The 15,502-nt window shown below is 46.3% G+C and overlaps 1 protein-coding gene across 1 annotated transcript in view; it reads right to left on the bottom strand.

Moving 5' to 3' along the window:
• Nucleotides 1–15,097, bottom strand: part of TTC39B (tetratricopeptide repeat domain 39B) — a 124,741-nt gene extending 109,644 nt beyond the window's left edge. The window contains exon 1 of the mRNA XM_063080465.1: nucleotides 14,895–15,097. Coding sequence (XP_062936535.1) covers nucleotides 14,895–14,936 — 42 coding nt within the window. The 5' untranslated portion in view covers nucleotides 14,937–15,097. The remainder of the gene's footprint in view (nucleotides 1–14,894) is intronic.
• Between the last annotated feature and the right edge of the window lie 405 nt (nucleotides 15,098–15,502).

The following is a 15,502-nucleotide window of genomic DNA, read 5'->3' on the forward strand; positions in this document are numbered from 1 at the left end:
ACATATGCTATTATTACTAAACAAGAAAGTCATTAGAAATGTGAACACCTCAGGTTCTAAAAGCATTAATTATATGCTTTTAAATTATAATCATCCTCATTTTGTGAGTGTTCCCTAACTTCCTCGGTTAGCAAGCTGCATACATGATATCACTTAGCCCCACTGTGTGAATGAGTAGACTGAGGCTCAAAGTGCCCTGCCCTTCGTTACCCAGCTTGAGCCAGTCCTCCTAAGGGATATTTACCACTGTCTGTATTTAAAAATAAAAATAATAACAAAAGATTTCAAAAAGTAAATCTTAAAATTAATATCAGCAAATAAACATTTAGTAACAAGGATATTCAGTATGGCTAGTTGCAGTATTTAAAACAATCCTGCTATGATTCTATCCTGCTCTGAAAAATTCTAGCCTTATGAATTAACTTATAAAAAGCAAAATCTATATACATCATTGCTAATCAAATCAATGGCTGCACCTAAGTATATATGGTATATATATGCACACAGCGACTCTGAAGTGGGCATTAGAATTCCCATTTGACTGATGAGGAGAATGAAGTGCACAGAGAGGTTAAGTAACTTGCCCGAGGACACACTGCCAGCAAACGGGTTTTCCCTGCTGCAACTCTGACCCCATGTTTCCTCTTGGCATTGTCCTAGTTGAGACTCTGCAGTGACTCCACCCATGTGACAAATCTCTTCCTGGGTCCCCAGGCTTTTCCATACACCTGCTGAAATCTGCGTGGAGGCCCCCATGCCTCCACAGCTCTGGCATTATACAAGCCTACATTCTTTACACCAAGTGGATGCAGTCTAGGTTTTTGGCCTGTGTCTTCCAAAGCAGTGGGTCCAGCAACACCTTGGGCCAATTTAGCTACAGTTGAAGCAGCTGGAGCAGCCAGGGTGCAGGCAACAGAATCCTGAGTTGGCCTTAGGCAGTGAGCCCATGGAGGCTGACTTGGGCCTGTTCCCTGAAACCATTCTGTCTCCTTAGTCCTCTGGGGAATAAACCAGGAAATCATCATCCATACGAAGTACACATTTGTTTTCTTGCAAATGGAACAAATTATTCATGTGGGCAGGGGCAATTCATGCAGCCTTGACCCTCTCTTCTGAAGACATCAAAGTATGAAAGCCAAGCCAAGCACTGACCCAGATGTACACTGCTCTCCAGTCTCACTTTTGATGCCTAACACTTGTGTTTTATCCTCATCATATATAGTGGCTGCTTTTTTTTTTTTTTTTTTTTTTTAGCTCTGCTTGCAAAATTTTATTTTCTCCTGGTGATTTTTAATTTTTCAATTATTTTAAGTGTTAAAAGTGTACTGAGGTAAGAGAAAATGGATGAGGGATCTTTATGGGGTGATAGAAATGTTCTTAAATTAGATTGTGGTGATGGGTACTGATATGGCTTGAATTGTGTCCCCCAAATTTTCATGTATTAGAAACTTCATCCCCATTGTGACAATGTTAAGGGAGTGAGAAATCCTATTACAGTAAGTGAAAGATGGGGCATTTAAGAGGTGATTATATTGTGAGGACCATGCCCTAGTGAATGGATTGACCCACTGATGGTTTAATGGATGATAATGCGTGTGGTTCTGATGGCTTTATAAGGAGAGTGAGCGAACAGTTTAGATCTCTCTTACCCAGCCATTTCTGCCGTATGATCTGCATCTCTGTAGAGGATCACCACCCTCCAACAAGACCCTTACCAGATGTGTTCTGGACTTCAGATTCCCAGCCTCTGAAACTTTAAGAAATAAATTTTATTTCTTAAATTACCCATTTTCAACTATCTTTCTATAAGCCACAGAAATGGACTAATGCAGAAATTTGGTACCAGGAGTGGGACATTGCTTATAACAATACCTGAAAATGTGGAAGTGGCTTTGCAACTAGGTATTAGGCAGAGGCTGAAAGAATTTGAAGGAGCAGGCTAGAAAAAGCCTACATTCTGGCAAGGGCTTAGAAGACAAAAAGACCAGGGAAAATTTGAAATGTCTTAGAGATTGGTTTAATGGTAGTGGCCAGAATGCTGATAGAATATGGACAGTAAAATCCATTCTAAGACAGTCTCAGATAGAAATGAGAAACAGCTGATCAGAAACTGGAGCAAGCAAGAGTCACCCTTGTTATAGAGTTGCAAGGAACTTGGCTGCATTCTGTTCATGCCCAAAAGTTTTATGGAATACAGAACTTAAGAGCTATGAATCAGAGTATTTGGCAGAAGAAATTTCTAAGCAGCAAAGTATTGAGGCAGCTGTGTGGCTACCTGCAACAGCCTACGCTGAATTATCACAGAAAAGGCACAAAGTAAAGGCAGAATTTATAGGGGAAGCAGAGGGTAAAGAATTGAAAAACTCTCAGCCTGGCCACATAAAGAGTGAAAAAGTCTGTTCAAAGAGGAAACCAAGGGTGTAGCCCAGCAACCATTTGCTCAGGAGATTAGCACAGAAGGAGGGTATTATCAAGAGAAGAAAGGAAGAAAGACCCTGAAGGCATTTCAGAGATCTTTGAGGCATCTTCTCCCATTAGAGGCCCAGAAACTTAGGGAGACAGAATGGTTTGAGTGAACAGGCCAAAGAGTCCTCTTTGGGCTTGCTGCCCAGGGCCACCTCGGGATGCTGCTCTCTCCACATCCTGGCTGCTCCAGTTGCTCCAGCTGTGGCTAAATCGGCCCATGTATGGCTGGACCTGCAGCTTTGGCAGACTCCTCGCGGTGTTAAATCTGTCAGTTCACAGAATGCCAGAGCTGTAGAGGCTCGGGAGCCTCCACCCCTATTTCAAAGGATATATGGAAAAGATCCATCACAGGGACAGAGTCACTGCAGAAAGCCTCTAGTAGAGCAATGCCAAGGGGAAAGGTGGGGTCGGAGATGCAGGACAGAAACTCCAGCAGGGCCATGCCTAGTGGAGCCAGGGGAGCAGGATCACCACCATAAAGACCCCAAAACTTCAGAGTTAGCAGCATGGAATGCCAGCCTGGGAGAACTAAAGCATGTCTGGAGACCAGGAAAGCCATAGAAGACAGGCTGCCTGAAATCTTGGGGACCTAACCCCCCACACCAGTGTGCAGAGGGTGCAAACATGGAGTAAAGGCACATGATTCATCAGCTTTGAGACTTAATGCCTGCCCTGCTGAGTTTTGAACTTGTTTGGGACCTGTTACACCTTTCTTTTAATCTATTTCTCCCTTTTTGAAAGGGAATATATAACCTACCTTGTTCCCCCACCGTACCTTGGAAGTAGATAACTTATTTTGATTTCACAAACAAAATCAAATGGGACTTTGGAGCTGAAACAAGTTAAAACTTTGGGGATAAAATGAATGTATTTACATGTGAGAAAGGACATGAACTTTGGGGCCAGATACAGAATGATATGGGTTGAATCATGTCCCCCAAATTTTCATGTATTAGAAACTTCATCCCCACTGTGACAGTGTTAAGAGAGTGGGAAATCCTACTATAGTAATTGAAAGGTGGGGCCTTTAAGAGATGATTAGATTGTGAGGACCATGCCCTAGTGAGTACATTAATCCATTGATGATTTAATGGGTGGTAATGGGCGTGGTTCTGATGGTTTTACAAGGAGAGTGAGTGAGCAGTTTAGATCTCTCTCTTGCTCAGCTGATTTCGCCATGTGATACCCTGTGTCTCTGTGGAGAGTCACCACCAACCAACAAGGCCCTCACCAGATATGTTCTTTGGACTTTGGACTTCTCAGCCTCCAAAACTGTAAGAAATGAATTTTATTTCTTCTTAAATTACCCAGTTTCTGGTAGTTTGCTATAAGCAACAGAAATGGAATACACAAGTCCACACATTTACTAAATGTAGGCACACAAGTCCATACGTTTACTAAAATCACTGAATTGAGCACTAAAAGGATATGTATTTTATGATATGTAAATCACACCTCAATAAAGCTGGGATTTTTTTAAGTATATTGAGATAATGCTAATGAATTATGGAGGAAAATTCTCCCTCCTGATTGAGAGGATTAAAATATTACATTGTTAGAAAGCACTAGAGGAGTTCATTTTTTTTGCTGCTTTTTGTGACAGACAAGGGCCGACCTTTTCTGCCAGAACACCAGGGTGCCTACACCCCATCCCTGTTGGATGCCACAGCATGTATGCCAAATGGGAAATATTTCTTCTTCCAGGCAGCCAGGAATGCTAACTAGCTCTTAAGCACCTGGAGAAGAAGGAAGAAAGTACTATCAGGAAAGGCTGGAGGAGAAGTACCTGAGGGAAGTCTTAAATGATGAAAAGAAATTGGCCTGGTAAGGAAGAAAGAAAGGTCCACCTTTGGGGAGATGGGGCATGAGAAGAGGAACTACCAGCACTTTGGAATGGCTGATATTTAAGATGTGTATTAAAAACACAAGATCCAGTCTGGCAGGTTAGCTCAGTTGGTTAGAGTACAGCCTTATAACACCAGGATAACGGGTTTGGATCCCCGTACTGGCCAGCCGCCAAAAAAAAAATCAGTGACAAAAACACAAGATCCAAGGATAAGTATGATTTATAACAATGAATATGCTAATTAAAAAAAAAAAAAAAAAAACGAGATCCTAGGACCCATCCCAAACCTACCGAGTAAGAACCGTTGTGCACATTAACATCCACCCAACTCGCAGCTAAGAGATTGTTAGGCACACTAGTGTGAGAACCACTGAGCTAGACAGTAAGGCCTTCTATGCCATGCTAAATAAAGTGTTTGCATTTTACCTCAAAGTCAATGAGAAGCTACAGACAGGTTTTAAGCAGCAAGATGAGAATGGACTTGCACTTTAAAGAGAACAGCCTAGCATAACACATTGCTTTGGGGCAGACTTACAGCCCTAGAGTCCCCTACAGGGCCCAGAAGCACTTGCACACGGTCACCTCCTTTACCTTTCTACCTCTTATACTGAGTAGCCAAACACACACATATCTTTTACAGGTCATAGTCTCCTATCAGCGTCTAGGTGCTATATGAAAACCCTGTAAGAATGTTGCAACATTCACCAATGGAAAGAGGGGACTACACAGCAAAATGTTTGGAGAAATCAGAGGCTACAACACCATTTAAGTGTCAGTGCGCAAATGCCATTTCCAAAATATTACTGACATTGCCACCTTCCTTGCTGACAAATATTAACACTGTTCAGTTTCAGATGAAGCTAGAACAGATGGCCCTTTGAGTCCCAGTTTATGCCTCTCTTTTGTGTTGAGTGGCTTCCCCTCTTCCATCAGGAAAGGTGAGATGACTGTAAACTTGAAGAATTCACCCAGCTGGAGCCCTGGGTATTAGCCTGAGAGATAACTACATTTATCCTACAGAAATACACTGTGAAGGAGGATTATTGTGCAGTACCTTGGATGGGCCAACCTTTACACAATGCCAGTTCCTCATAGGGCAGGGAAAATGACAAAAGCAGGCAGAAAGTGCAGCCTTAACAACAGTGCTGAAAGGCTGTCTCAGTCTGTTTTCTGTCACTTATAACAGAATACCTGACACTGGGTCCTTTGTAAAGGAACCGATTTCTTATAATTCTGAAGGCTTGTAAGTCCAAGGTCAAGGAGGTAGGTCTTCTCACTGGTGGGGACTCTGTGCAGAGTCCCAAGGTGGCACAGGGCATGACATGGTGAAAGGGTGAGAGCAAGACCTGAGAAGAGCTCAGGTCTCCCTTCCTCTTATAAAGCCACCAGTTCTACTCTCATGATAACCCATTAATCCATTAACCCATTCACCCATGAAAAATTAATCCATTCATGAGGGCAGAATCCTCATGCTCCAATCACCTCTTAAAGGTCCCACCTCTCTGTCACATTGGAGATTAAGTTCAACGTGAGTTTTGCAGGGGACATTCAAACTATACCAGAGCCCCATATGCTAAGCACTGTATTGACTTTTAATCCTCACAATAACCCTACAAAGTAGGTTTCATTATCTCCATTTCACTGATGAAGAAACTAAAGCTTAGAGAAAGTAACTTATCCAAAGTTGTACATGGAGGAGCAGGGATTCAAACCCATATCTATCTGACTCCAGAACTTGCACCATACTTCATGGAATATCAAATAGATTTCTGGTTTTCCTAGTTTTTAATGCCTATATGAGGATTGTATTAGTCTGTTTGTGTTGCTATAATAGAAATACCTGAGACTGGATAATTTATAAAGAAAAGAAGTTTATTTGGCTTACGATTCTGGGACAGTTGCATCTGGCACAGGCCTCAGGCTGCTTCTACTCATGGCAGAAAGTGGCAGTCAGCTGGCGGATACAAGCAGATCACATGGTGAGAGAGGAAGCAAGAGAGAGAGAGCAGGTGCCAGAGTCTTTTTAAGCAACGAGCTCTGGAGCTCTGGTAGGAACTAATAGAGCGAGAACTCCCTCATTAATCCCCCCTCCCCCAGGGAGAGCATTAATCCATTCATGAGGGATCTGTCCCCATGACTCAATCAGTTTCCAACCCTGCCACACTGGAGATCAAATTTCCACATGAGTTTTGGAGGGGACGACACATCCAAACTCCATCAAGGATTAAAGAAATAAGAAAATTTAATTCATAAGACTTATAACACATTATAAGCTAACTTACATATACCCCTAGAAATCAGGAAACATTTTTCATAAAGGACCTATGAATATTTAGGTTGTGTAAGCCATACTGTCTGTGTCCCAACTACTCAGCTGTACCATTGTAGTCCAAAGGCAGCCATAGACAACACCTAAACAAATCGGCATGGTTATGTTCCAATAAAACTTTACTTACAAAAATAGGAGGGGTACAGGCTGCATTTGGCCCACTGGTAAAGTGTGCGGCTCCCTGACCTAATGGAAAGACACTGAATTTAGAGTTAGGGCACCTGGCTTCTAATCCTGACCCTGTGCCTAACCCAGCTGAGTGACCTTGCGCCAGTCACTTCCTTCCTTTCTGTTTCTAAGATGTGTCCTTCTGCAGAATTTTCTTCTCAATTTTTTGCAGAACTTAGGTAAAAATAGATTTTACCACACCAAAACATTAGCTACATTCTTCATCCAACCCATAAATAATGAACAGTGGCAGCAACACCTCACAGTAAAAGCATAATGGAAAAGAGAACTAGCATTTTAGGAGCACTTCTATGTGCCCAACGCTTTGTAGAGTATAATCTGATTTCTTCCTTCATAAATGAAGAGCATCACAGTAGTGGAATAAACGCACCGGAGGTCAGAAAGCAGGTGGGAAGACAGCATCTGGACCCGAGCTGGCAGCTCCCTTGGGAGCTCAATGCTGCTCTGTGCAGAGGTAGCTGGTGTTGGTCAACGAGCACTTGATGGATGAGTCAGGGCGGTAGCTGGTGTTGGTCAACGAGCACTTGATGGATGAGTCAGCACACTCGATGATTTATGAGTGCTTCTGGAGGAGGACTTTGGAGCCAGGCCTCACTTCCCTCCCTGCAGGACCCTCGCATTTTGTCTTCATCTGTCTTGTCTGCCTCCTCTCAAAAAGATCATACTCCATTTGGCTTGAAAAACGATGTGAGAATCTGAGGTGTGGTTCCTTTAGTTCTGAGCAGAACAACTGTGACTCTTGCATTGAAAAAGACCAGAAACCTCAGAACTCCAGGACAAGGTGAACTGAGGATGCAGGGAGGGAGAAACTGTGACTAGTCCTGCCCACCACACCAGTGTGTTCTGTATCTCAGAACTCAGGCGAGGGTAAGTCTGCGTGATGACACATAAGCCTATGGGAATTACTCAAACATGTCTGACCTTGTCTGTCTCCTCAACCATTGAATTTCACGGTATCGTGATCAGTTTAAAACTGTACTTTAGAAATGGGGCTGAGAAAAGGGAAAGCAAAACGAAAGAAATGGAACCATCACTGCTTCCTTTGTTTAAAAAAACAAAAAGGAAAAGAGAAGAAAAGAAAAAATATTCCTCAAATACAAAAGGGAACATAAGTCTCCCCACTGTCAAAAAAGAAAACAGAAAACAAAACAAAACTCCTTAGCTGAACTACTTCAAGGCCTATGAGAACTGGCAGGGACACACCTGCCGCAGCCCTCCCACGGTACCCAGGTACCTTCTTGCAGACCCTCTGCTCCAGCCACATGGCCTCTGTTGTGCTCCACCCACGACTGAGTGCATTTCCCATGCTACTCCCCTGCCCTGAAGGAACAAAGGGTGATCTGCTCCCTCACTGCCTGCTGAGAGTCCACTCCTAAAAGCCCAGTTCAACTGTCACCTTCTTGATGACAGATGTCAAGACTGAAAGGAACTTTACAGACAGATCATCAGTTTCAACTCCGTCGTGTTGCCTATAAGGAAACAAGGCCCAAAGTATTAAGGGACTTCCTCTAAGTCACACAGTTGGTCAGTGAGCACTTGATCTGGAAAGCAAGTCAGCTGACTCCTGGAGTGGGGACGAGGGGCACGCCCTCACTGTGATGTCCTGGCTGACTGCCCAGTGGGAGCCCTCTTCCCTTCTCCTTGGAGCACAAGGCCACTTGCACTGTCTCTAGGCTCTCCCCTTCACTCCAGGTTAGTGTTGTCTGTTTGTATCCACATTCCTGACATGCTCTCAAGAGGTCAAACCATATCATACCATCGTGTCATCCCAGTGCTTAGTGACCCTTGCATATATGTGCAGTGGGCCTTTGGTGGGCTCCAACAGTCAGTCAACAAACAAAACAAAGCACCAGAAAACCACCTGCTTCCCACCCTCTGGTCTTGTCTCCTTCCATTCAGCCTCCATACCCTTCCAGAGGTATGAAGTGCTGCTCTCTCTGTACCAGCTTAAACCCTTAAATAAACACCACAGTCTCCATAACCTGGCACGAAAGACTCTGAATGACCCTTCCTACCTGTGATGGTTAATTTTAGGTGTCAACTTAACTAGATTAAGGGATACCCAGATAGCTGGCTAAGCATTATTTCTGGGTATGTCTGTAAGAGTGTTTCCAAAAGAGACTGGCATTTGAATCAGAGAACTGAGTAAAGAAGATCTGCCATCACCCAATGTCAGTGGGCACCATCCAATCGGCTAAGGGCTCAGATAGAACAAAATGGCAGAGGAAAAGTGGATTCACTCTCCCTCCCTTCTGAGGCTGGGACACTCATCTTCTCCTGCCCTTAGACATCAGAAACATCAGAACTCTAGGTTCTCTGGCCTTTGGACTCTGGTACTTGCAACAAGGGCCCCCTAGTTTCTCAGGCCTTCGGCCTTGGACTGAAAGTTACACCATTGGCTCTCCTGGTTCCGAGGCCTTCAGACTTGTACTGAGCTATGCTACCAGCATCCCAGGGTCTCCAACTTACAGACAGCTTGTCATGGGAGTTCTCAGTCTCCAACTCCCCTAATAAATCCGCTCTCATCTGTCGATCTATCTATTTATCCTCTTGGTTCTGTTTCTGTCGAGAACCCTGCCTAATACACTACTTCTCCATCCGTGTTTCCTGCCACGTCAGCCACCTACAGTGCCACAGGCGTTGCCTCACCTCCATGACTTATCCTGTTATTCTCTCTTCCTGGACATACTTCAGGAGCTCCCCTCATCCCCAAATCATTTCCACATGGTGAACCCCTACTTACACTGCAAGGCTCAGAATTTCTAAGAAATGGCCTCCTCCAGGAAAGCATCCCTGACTACCCTTTCCCCTGGATGAGATGTCATCCTCTGTGCTCTCAAAGCACCCTGGCATCTCTCCATGGTTCTCAGCACACCACCCACCCACCACCACACACCCCACAGCCTGTAACCTAGGGCAGGAGCTGTGTTTGCCTCTCCAGCACCTAGCACAATCCTCCACACATTGAAGCAGGCTGAACAACTCTCACTCACTAGTTATCATCAGACCCAACAAATATGTACAATGTATTGTTTCACTGAAATATTTTTAAACATGTAGGCCCTATGTATATGTCAGCATAATACAAGGATACTTTCAAAAGTACTTTCATGGAAAAGGTTAACATTATCTTTTAATTCAATTTTTCCACGAATGCTTTGAAGTACGCTTGTATCAGCAATACCAAGGGGACATGTCCATAGATCACAGCAAAAAAGCATTTACTACCGACCCACAGACTTTTAAATCAAGAGCATAATGCATGATGGCATTATGACTGCCAGGTGTTCCACACATCAGGAGTCTCTTTATAGAGAGGAGTGATGACCTCACCACTGTGTCTGGCCATAGCAGCTCTGGGTGTCAACAGATTGGGTGCATAAGGAGGGAGCAGAGACCACGAAGCACAGGGGCAGAAGAGGAGAGTTTGGACACAGTTGGTGACCAAAGGCAGGCATGAAAAAGGAACACATCCCTTCCCAGGAAGCCCCACAAGTGCCCATGGGAGTCCCTAGGGATTCATCTTTGAAAAGTGAGCACAAAATGACTTCAGGAGACTGCCTGAGATGGCTATTGGGTCACTGGAGACTGGAGGCTGGGGGGTGTCAGCAGCTGGCTAAATGAAACCATGAGTCTACAGGGTTCACAGGACCTGATTCACAATGTTGATACTTAGTAACAGCGCCCAAGCAGGGAACTAAGATAAGGAGGCAAACCCTAAGGCAGGGAAGAACTGGTACTTGCCTGCAGAAGCATAAGTGCTTCTGGACTTGAAAGGAAGGAAACAGGTATCCGGGGAAGGGGGGAGGAGAAGAAAAAATGAGGGAAAGTTTCACCAAGAAAGTAGCATTCCAAGAAGAGATGGGGTTTCAAAAGAGATTCGAGATTGAACATTTTGAGGAAACTGCCTGTTTGTTAACCTGAGCAGGAGTTGAGACTAATGGTAAACTGATGCTGCCTTTTCCTTCCACTAACCTGCATTACCAGCCTACAAACGCCCTTTCTTAACTTTGACACATTCATACCATCAAAAGAAATGGCCCATGCTCCTTCAATAAGAAAATCCACAGGGGGCCTTGTCACCCTTCCCCATCTCCACACCCTCCTGAAAGGGGATGGGACTGAACCGCCTCCCCCCTCCTTAGGTGACAGCGCCACCACCCAGCCACACAAGGAACCCAGCATTGTCACTGAATGGCCTCTCCCTCCCCCCTCTACCACCGACCCTCAAAGTGAGGAACAGGCCACAGAGTCATGTCGTCCTTCATGTTCTCACTGAGAAGCCAGTGACACAGCCTCTGTCTGCCCTACTTCAGTCCTCATCACCTCCCATATTAGCTGCTGCAATAGCCCTTGCCCTTCCTGCTGCCACCTGCACAGTCTGGCCACATCTACTTCACTAGATTTATCTACCCAAAATAACCAATCTTAGCACACCTGCCCCATTAAAAATCTTCTAGATTCCTATTTTTTAGGAGATATAACCCAACTCCTGAGCCTGACATTCTGGACACTGCACATGTGATCCAAGCCAGCCTCTTCCGTCTCAGCCCTTGACACCTCTCCCCCTTCCCATCCCCATCGTGCTGAGTCCTCTGTGCTCATCATGCCCGTCTCACCTTCCACCAAGGCCCACGCCTTATCCCACTTGCTCTGCCCAGCACAATCCTGCTCACCCTTCGAAACCCACTTCAAATACCATGTGTCCTTTAAAGTCTTTGCCAGCCCCTAAACTAGGAAGGCCAACCATTCCTGTTTGCACCTATCGTCCTAGTGTAATTACTGAAAGCACCCCATTACTCTCATGGTGCGCTGCTTTGGAGGATAAGTTATGAGGCCCTCCTACCTAAAGCCTACCGTGACCCAAAGACAGAACTACTTACTTGTTTAACTGTTACTTTTGCTAGATTATTCCACAAAAGCAATGTCTTGTTTTAGTGTGTACATCCAGCATCTGAAGACTGTTAGCACCCGAGAAATGTTCAATGAACACTGGTGGAATGAAAGAATGAATCTGACTGTGGCTATCAATATTATCGAAACTTCATCTAAACTTCTAAAGGGAAATTTTCTAGCTCAGAATTAAATCTACAAAATCCTGGGCCAAAATGCAGGCCGTGAAAGCATCTGTCACATATGCCCTTTCTTTCCCTAACCCATGTCTCAACGTTTTTTCATAACCAACCCCCCAAGAAACCTAAGTATAAAGCTTACTCTTTTTATTAAATTATGGCTTCAGAGTGAAACCCTCCTTCTTCAGATGAGGAACTGAAAGAGCCATCAGAGGTTGAGAGACTTGCTCAATCAAGGTCACTAGTCAAGCAACACTGACACTGAGTTCGTGGAAGATGTACAGAATGTATGCAAGGTTAATAGAACAAATGTATGGCAAATAGATGGCTATGGCTGGAAGACTTTCACTGCTTGTCTTGTTCACTGTTGTACCTCCAGGCTAGCACAGGGCTTGGCACCTAGGATAATCAGATATTTGTACACATAAATGAATGAATGACTATGGGGCAAAGAGAGCTGAGAGCCCAGTTTACCTAATGCTTAGCCTAGTACCTTTCCAACTATACCACTTTGTCCCTTTTTACTTCCCAAGAGTATCAATTAATGGCCATAAGGACTGTCAATATCAAATATGGCCACAAAGACTATCAAACTCTTGAGTATGTAGAAAGCTTCCTACCTGAAATAAGCTATTTTAGTTTTACACATCCAATAAAATTGAAGAACAGGGTTATTTACTCGTGGTTAGAGCTCTTCAGCCCATTTACAGTTAGGGACTTTCTACAAATAGGTCATGGGTACCCAGTCTACAACACACTGCTTCTTACTTGCTTACCCTGACTTGAGCTCTTTTCTAGAGTTCTTGTACACATGTCATATCTCCCCACCCAGATTGAGAACCCTAGAGAGCCCAAACTATGTCTCTTTCTAAAGCACCTATCAAGTTTGAGCACAGAGTAAATGCTCAGTAAATGCATGTTAAATTTACACCAGTGGAACTGGTACACAGTGATGGAAAAAGTGGATTTGGCACGAACAAAGAATTCTGTTTGTACTTTGCTCATTCCTAGGACTAGCACAGAACCCAGCATGTAATAGGAGCCTAATAGTTAATAGAATGGAAAAAAAATTAATGAATGATATGGTAAAAACTGAGAAGTTATCAAGCAACATCTTCTTTTCTGCAGTCACACATTCATTCAACAAATATTTATTTACCAAGCATCGATGTGCCAGGCTACCTGCTGCTCTGAAACCTAACCTTCCCACAGAGCTAGAGCCCTCCTCATCAGCTAATGCATCTCCATACCTTGGTTCATCTCACAGGCAGTGGGCATAGTTAGGGTGACTCATAAGTCTCAGCATGCCCCAAGCAGTCCCAGTTTACACCTATTGACCCAGCATTAATTATTAATAGCATCCTTTTGACAATGTCCTGGTCTAGATAATCATATGGTCCTAAGCATAGCAAATCTTTTTAGACAAGCAGACCAGGATTCAAAATTTTCACTCCACATTTACTAGCTACTCCCAGTCTTGTTTCCTTATTTACAATATGATTAAACTAAATGGTTATATAGGGAAGCAGCTGGGGACAAGCCTGGGATATGAGACTGAGACCATACTATAGAGAGCCTTGCATGTGAGGAAAATGGATATTTAATTTGATATGCAACAGAGAATCATAAGAACTTTTGCGGAAGGAAGTGACCATACAGTCAAAGTACCATGAAAGTGTTTCTACTGTGATTACAGAGAACTAAGACAGGAAGAATGAAGAAAAATTGCTGGCTTCAGGTCATACCAAAAAAACAGCCTGTGACAAATAAGGGTTGTCACAGATGAAAATAGCAACAAATGTGCTATTTCATCATTTGCCTTTATATGTAGTTTAAAATTTTCAACAATAAACAGAGACAGCTGTACAAGCTCTACTTCACTGGTCTGTGGTCTTGGGGCCCTCACTGTAAGGGACAGGCCGGAAGGAAGGTTCTGGACAGCCAAGCTTGCCCTCTTGTCTGCCAGTCGTGTAAAGGAGCAGTGTATTTCGGGTTTTGTTTTATTTTAAGACCCACATCTAAAGCATAGCATTCGTTGTCAGGAGTTTCCTGGCATCAGAGAGATGGACAGGAAACCTAACCCGCCTCCTCCAGATCATCCCTTAGTGCAGTATTTGAAACCAAAGCCTCCTCAGGCCCAACTGGTAAAATTCAAGTCAGGTAAAATGGCAGCAGCCGCAGCTGTTGCTGCTGTTGCTGTTGCTGCTGCTGCGGCTGCTGCCGGAGTCCTGGCCTGAACTTGAAGCGCGCGAGAGAGCGCTCTCTCCGGAGTTGCCAAGTGCTGAAAAGGACAGTCAACATATCAACAGGTCCTGCGCGCACGCCCCAGGGTGCTCAGACCCCGGCGCGCCGCGATAGGAGAAAGTGGCTCATTACCCAAATACAGCTGAGACCACGGGAGGCCACAGTCGGTTTTGAGCAGCGCCTTCCCTCGAAGGAGCCCACGACCAGCGCTGGGGACCTGCTTGGACAAGTGTCTGGGCCCCGCGGAGGGAGGGGTCAGCACCACAGCCTGGGCTGCAGCGGCTCCTGCCCTCTAGCCCCCCAGCACCTCGGCGGCCCCGGCCCTGCCACTCCCCTCGGCTCCTCCTTCCTCCGGCGGTCCCCCGCTTGTCATCGATCGTGAGCCTTTCGTTTCTGCCACCAGGAAACTTCCAAAGAAGGTGAGATTCCCAGGTCGAGAACGACTGCACCAACCCCGAGTGTCAGTGTCGGGACTCGTGAGAGCGCAGGCGTCTCTGGAGAGGCTCTGAACGGCTCCCGCTCGCTCGCACCCATCCGCCTGTCGGCCGGACACGCGGTCCTCCGTCCCCACGACCCCAGGCAGGGACCTGTCGAGACCGGGTGCCCCCACCCGCAGCCCCTGCCCCTTCCTCGGGGCGGGAGCCCACCCGTCTCAGACAGGGGATCGAGGGGGCGGGACGTCGGCGGTCCCAGCTGGGCTCGCTCGTCCCTCCCCGGCCCCAGTCCCGCGCTCCGCACCGGCCAGTACCTCGTCCGCTTCCAGCTCCGTTCGTTTGCTTACGAGCGCCATGTTCCTCTCCCGGATGCTGCCGCCCCCAAAATCAAGCAGGGAACCCAGCCGACTGTTCCCGGCTCCGGGCTCAGCCGAGCGCTAATGAAGGAGGAAGGGGACGAACGGGCCCTCGTGCCAGGTCCCGGGCGGGGCCCCGGCCCAGCTACGCGAGCGCTTTCCCCGCCCCCGGCGCCGGCGATCCGCAGATCACCCATTTCCCGAGCGGAGGCCGGGCGCCCGGCCCCGCCCACAGCTCCGCCCCCCGCGGGCCTCGCCCCGCCCCCACGCGGCCCCGGAGGCAGCAGCCAACCAGCCGGTGACCCCCGCCACGTGGGCGGCGTCACTTCGCGGAGAGAGTGTGTCGGGGTCTGGGAGGGTCCCCCGAGGATGTCGACAGCAAGCACTCTGCGGAGCGACGGAGCACGCCGGGAGGCTAGAGAGCGCGGGGCAGACGAGGCCGGAGCCAAAGCCGCGCTCCTCCTGGGCCCAGTGGAAGCGTCCACCTGGTCCTTGGTCCAGGGCCAGTCTGTTTCGCTGGCCAGGTGGGCACAGTGTCTTGCAGGTGGGGTAGCCAGAGGGCAGCC

This window comes from Cynocephalus volans, chromosome 16 (assembly GCF_027409185.1).
Source record: "Cynocephalus volans isolate mCynVol1 chromosome 16, mCynVol1.pri, whole genome shotgun sequence".
In the NCBI taxonomy this organism is placed as follows: domain Eukaryota; kingdom Metazoa; phylum Chordata; class Mammalia; order Dermoptera; family Cynocephalidae; genus Cynocephalus; species Cynocephalus volans.